This window comes from Brachionichthys hirsutus, chromosome 14 (genome assembly GCF_040956055.1).
Source record: "Brachionichthys hirsutus isolate HB-005 chromosome 14, CSIRO-AGI_Bhir_v1, whole genome shotgun sequence".
Lineage (NCBI taxonomy): Eukaryota > Metazoa > Chordata > Actinopteri > Lophiiformes > Brachionichthyidae > Brachionichthys > Brachionichthys hirsutus.
In genome coordinates, this window is record NC_090910.1 from 1,972,532 (window position 1) to 1,977,944 (window position 5,413).

Here is a 5,413-nt window from a genome sequence, read left to right on the forward strand (position 1 = left end):
AATGGTTCAGTAATATGACCATTTACACTTATTCTGCTAGTGCAATCAGAGTATAACAAATCTACCCAGGCTCGTATTCGCGGGCCAAATCCAAAGCAAACCAAAACTTCCTTTAAATAAGTGTGGTTTATTTTATCAAAGGCTTTCTCGAAATCAAGGGCTGCAATGCATAATGGTGTTCTTCTGTCCATAGCGTAAAGGTAGCAGTCTCTAACTAGGGCCAAGCTATCACTCATAGCCCTTCCTGGTACTGAGCAAGTTTGTTCTTTGCCCACTATTTTATCTGCAACTTTCTGGATGCGGAGAAATAATGCCTTTGCCAGAATCTTACGGTCCACCCCGAGCAGAGTAAGTGGGCGCCAATTCTTGACCTCTTTTTTGTCTCCCTTTTTATACAAAAGCGAGATTATGCCATCCCTCAGTGAAGGCGGTAGACTTCCTTGTAATAAACTCTCATTATACATTGACAGCAAGGGGGCCTTCAATTCTTCCCAGAAGGTGATATAAAATTCTTTGGGCAGACCATCTGCCCCTGGGGCCTTGCTGTTCTGCATACTCTCCAGCGCCATTGTCAGCTCATTTATAGATAGATCACGATCGAGTTGTACCTTATAGTCGATCACATTCTTATCTATGTTAGAGAGGAGATTTGCCACAGATTCTTCATCCACCTCTTCCCCTGTATATAGGTCTTGGTAGAAGGTATGTACACAGCTCAGCATATCCTTTATGTAATGTATTTGGTCCATACCTGGATGCCGTAGTTACGTGATGACGTAGGCACGTTAGTTTGTTGTGTGCGCCAAATGTAGCCTGTAGCTCTGTGACCGGCTACGCCTGATTAAAGAAAGGTTTTGTTCCTGAATCCGTCTCCTCCTTCCGACCATCCGTAGAGGTTAAAGACTTAACAAAACTGGCGACGAGGACGTCTGAGCCTACGGCGATGCTGTGGCGGATTTATTTTTATTTTTTCTCTCTACGGATCGCGGAGCTCCAGGTGATAGATGGGGCCGCGGGGACGGCGCTGCGGTTCACGGAGGGGACTTTTGCTGTAAAGGAAAAGGCGGTGGAAAAGTAAAGGCAACACAGAGGTAAAGGCAATCTTTTACTACAGACTGTGGAAGCTGAAAGAATACGGCATTTGAAAGAAGTGGCAAGCTGATTAACCAGGCGCAGAATGGCGGGAGTTATCGGCTCGGTCGGGCCCTTTGATGAGAATGTGGAGCAGTGGAGCTCGTATACAGAACGCTTTGGGTATTTTGTCCAAGCTAACGGGATCGAAGACGAAAGGAAAGTGCCTACGTTTTTGAGTGTGATAGGCCCACAAACATTCAATTTGCTCCGTAATTTAGTTCATCCAGCAACACCAGGCAGTAAAACGTATAAAGAGATTGTGGACACTCTTGCAAGCCATTTCTCACCCAAGCCCCTTGTCATAGCCGAGAGATTCAGATTCCACAAGCGGAATCAAGAAGGTGAATCTGTCACCATGTTCATAGCAGCTTTGAGGAAGTTAGCTGAGTACTGTGAGTTTGGAGATGTGTTTAATGACACGCTGAGAGACAGACAAGTATGTGGATTAAGAAATGAAGCAGCGCAGAAGAAGTTGCTAACAGAGAGTGATCTAACGCTGGAAAAGGCCATTAATATCAGTGTAACTATGGAAATGGCATCCAAAGAAGCTCAACAGCTGAATGCTACTGGCAGGGTGCATAACATTGCATACAACCAAAGCAATACACAAGGCACTTGTTTTCGCTGTGGCAAACAAGGTCATCTTGCATCGACCTGCTGGTGTAAAGAAATGGACTGCCGTAAATGTGGGATGAGAGGACATGTGGAACGAGCATGTCGAAACATGAAAACCTCGGAGAAAGACAAGAAACAGGATAAAAGAGACTATGATAAATTCAGAAAGAAAAGGCAAGTACATACAGTGAAATATGACAAGAGCTCTTCGTCAGAAGAAGACCTGACTGTGAATACAGTACGCATCATGAGTGTGGATGGAAACTCCGAGGGGCACCCAGTCAAAATGCAGATAGACACAGGGTCCAAAGCATCACTAGTGTCTTTTCAAATATATAAGAAATACTTGAGACATCTCCCCTTACGACCATCTGACACGGTTTTCAAGGCATACACAGGACACAAAGTGCACATAAAAGGGATGACTCACATATCTGTCCAGTGCAACAGTCAAAAGGCTAAACTGCCGGTGTATGTCACCAGGGGAAACTTTGCACCCATCATGGGACGTGTTTGGTTGAAAACACTACGTCTTGACTGGCAAGACGTTCGGCGGCTGTCTAATGGATCTTACCCACTCCAAGCCATCCTAGATAAAAATGAGGAGGTTTTCAGAGCGGAGTTGGGCAGCATGAAAGATATCACTGTTAAGCTACATATCAAACAGGGAAGCAAACCTGTATTCATGAAGGCCAGGAATGTGCCTTATGCCATACGTGAAAAAATAGAAGCAGACTTGGATGCTTTAGCTAAAAATGGAGTTATAGAACCAGTGACAACAAGTGAATGGGCAACTCCCATTGTGCCAGTACCCAAAAAGAATGGAGGAATATGCATATGTGGAGACTTCAAAGTGACTGTAAATCCCGTATTAAGTGCAGAGCAATACCCATTCCCGTTGATTGATGATCTGTTTGCAGGACTCAGTGTAGGACAGAAGTTCAGTAAAATCGACTTATATCAGGCGTACCTACAGATGCAGGTGGATGAAGAATCACGCGAGTTACTGACAATAAACACTCACAAGGGACTCTTCAGATATTGCAGATTACCTTTTGGCATCACTTCGGCTCCAGCACTTTTTCAGCGTGCCATGGATCAAATTCTCAGTGGATTAACCCTTGTGTGGTGTTCAGGTCTGTGGGACCCGTTTTCATTTTTCATTAAAAGAAAAAGGATACAATTAATTATTTTTTCGAACTGAGACTCACTGGCTTTGGCTTATTTTATGTGAAGAACATATATCAGAATACATATTTAATAACAACACACCATACACCCCCCCTACACATTTCTATTACATATAAGATGTTCGGGTCCACTGGACCCGGGGCTAATAGAAGTGTGGAAATTGATGTTCTGTGTACCACATACACACACACATGCAACTACACATGCACACACATGCACATGCACACACACACACCCACACGCACACACACACACACACACAGCAGGCCTAGACAGGAGGAGGACAGAGCGTAGGTACATCGAACATGAGAGGGTCAAATGTGCGAGAAAATGAGAGCAGAAACACAGGTGCAGAAACACAGGTGCAGAAACAGGTGCAGAAACACAGGTGCAGAATCTTTATTTTCTCACACTCCATCTGCTATAAATTGGAGGCGGGACACTATAATTATAGCTTTGCCAGTGTGGTTTCTTATCACAACTGAGCAAGATGGCCAAAAGGTACTATGCGCAGAGGGCCCTGGAACTGATTTTGGAAGAGAGAGAAGCTTTTGATGATGATGTGGAGGAAGAGGATTCAGAAGAAGAGGTTTCAGAATTTGAGGATCACATTTCTGAAAATTCAGAGTCTGACAGTGACTCTGGAGAAGATGATGAGATTGAGCATCAGCCAGTTCCAAAACAAAGACGAGCCACAGGACCAGGCCATCAACAGCCAGCCCCAGGACCAAGCAGTCAGCAGCCAGCCCCAGGCCCAGAACAAGCCAGTCAGCATGGAGCAAGTGAGGAAATATGGATGTCAAAAAATTCTGAAATTGAATGGTCTTCTTGCCCAAGAAAAGAGCCACCTCGCAAGGCTGCCAATGTGATAAGGATGCAACCAGGGCCAACACGGATGGCAGTTACTCACACACAGGACATCAAGTCTTCTTTTGAGCTTTTCATCCCAGATTCCATCCAGAAAATTATTCTTGACTGCACTAATTTAGAAGGAAGACGTGTTTTTGGAGAGAGGTGGAAGGAAATGGACCAAACCCAATTACATGCTTACTTCGGAGTTCTCATCCTTGCTGGAGTCTTCAGGTCCAAAGGGGAATCCGCAGAATCCCTGTGGGATGCAGAAACTGGCAGAGAAATTTTCCGTGCAACAATGTCTCTGGAAAACTTTCACATCATTTCCAGGATTATCCGCTTTGACAACCGAGATGACAGACCAGCTAGACGGCAGAGAGACAAACTAGCTGCCATCAGGACAGTGTGGGACAAGTGGGTGCGCCGCCTCCCCCTGCTGTACAACCCTGGGCCAAATGTCACCATTGATGAACAGCTGATGCCATTTAGGGGCCGCTGCCCCTTTCGGCAGTATATACCATCTAAACCTGCAAAGTATGGTATAAAGATCTGGGCTGCCTGTGATGCCACTTCCTCCTATGCATGGAACTTACAAGTCTACACAGGGAAACCTGATGGAGGAGCCCCTGAGAAAAACCAAGGAATGAGAGTTGTCCTCGACATGTCTCAGGGACTCAGCGGACACAACGTCACATGCGACAATTGTTTTTACCTCACACAAACTGGGACAGGAGCTCCTGAGGAGGAAGCTGACCATGGTGGGAACAATAAGGAAAAACAGGTCAGAGCTCCCACCTCAACTGCTGATTTCAAAGAACAGGTCTGTCAAGTCTTCCAAGTTTGTATACACGGCTGACACATCCCTGGTATCCTATGTGCCAAAGAAAGGCAAGAATGTGGTACTCATGAGTACACTGCACGGGGATGGAAGAATCTGTGAGCAGGAACATCACAAACCAGAGATCATCATGGATTATAATGCCACAAAAGGAGGGGTAGATAACATGGACAAGCTGGTGACGGCCTACAGCTGCAAACGGAGGACTCTACGCTGGCCACTGGTGATATTCTTTGACATGTTGGACATCTCAGCATACAATGCCTTTGTCATTTGGATGGCACTAAACCCAGAGTGGAAACGAGTGAAGCTCCAGAAAAGGCGGCTCTTTCTTGAGGATCTGGGAAAGGCATTGGTGAGACCACAAATCGAGAGGAGAAAACATATCCCCAGAACCCCAGCCTCTGCAGCCATGGTGAGGAGGATTCAGGAGGAGAATACTGGTGCCCTGTCCACCCAAACTACAGAACCACAATCTGCAGAGCCTGAAGTAAGTGTGTGATGCTGCTGCAGTGCATGTCTGGCACTCATGTCTTGTGAGAGAGAGAGAGAGGTGTTAGTAAAATGTCTGATCTTTTCATTATTCTAGGTTGTGAACACCAGCAACAACAAGAAGCGATGTGAAGTGTGCGGACCCAAGATGGACAGGAAAACACAATATACATGCATCAAGTGCAAAAAGTATATCTGCCACACACACACAGTAAAGCTCTGCCCCTCATGTGTTGTATAGGCTAGCGGCTAAAGGCCATGTGTTCTATGGGGCTGATGTGTTGTCTCGAC

At 45.7% G+C, this 5,413-nt stretch overlaps 1 protein-coding gene across 1 annotated transcript; it reads left to right on the forward strand.

The window, feature by feature from the left end:
- Positions 1 to 3,500: 3,500 nt before the first annotated feature.
- On the forward strand, positions 3,501 to 5,132 carry LOC137904035 (piggyBac transposable element-derived protein 4-like). The gene is given in 3 exon segments (XM_068748200.1): positions 3,501 to 3,718; positions 3,778 to 4,498; positions 4,500 to 5,132. Coding segments are annotated over 3 exon segments (1,572 nt in total).
- Positions 5,133 to 5,413: the final 281 nt, after the last annotated feature.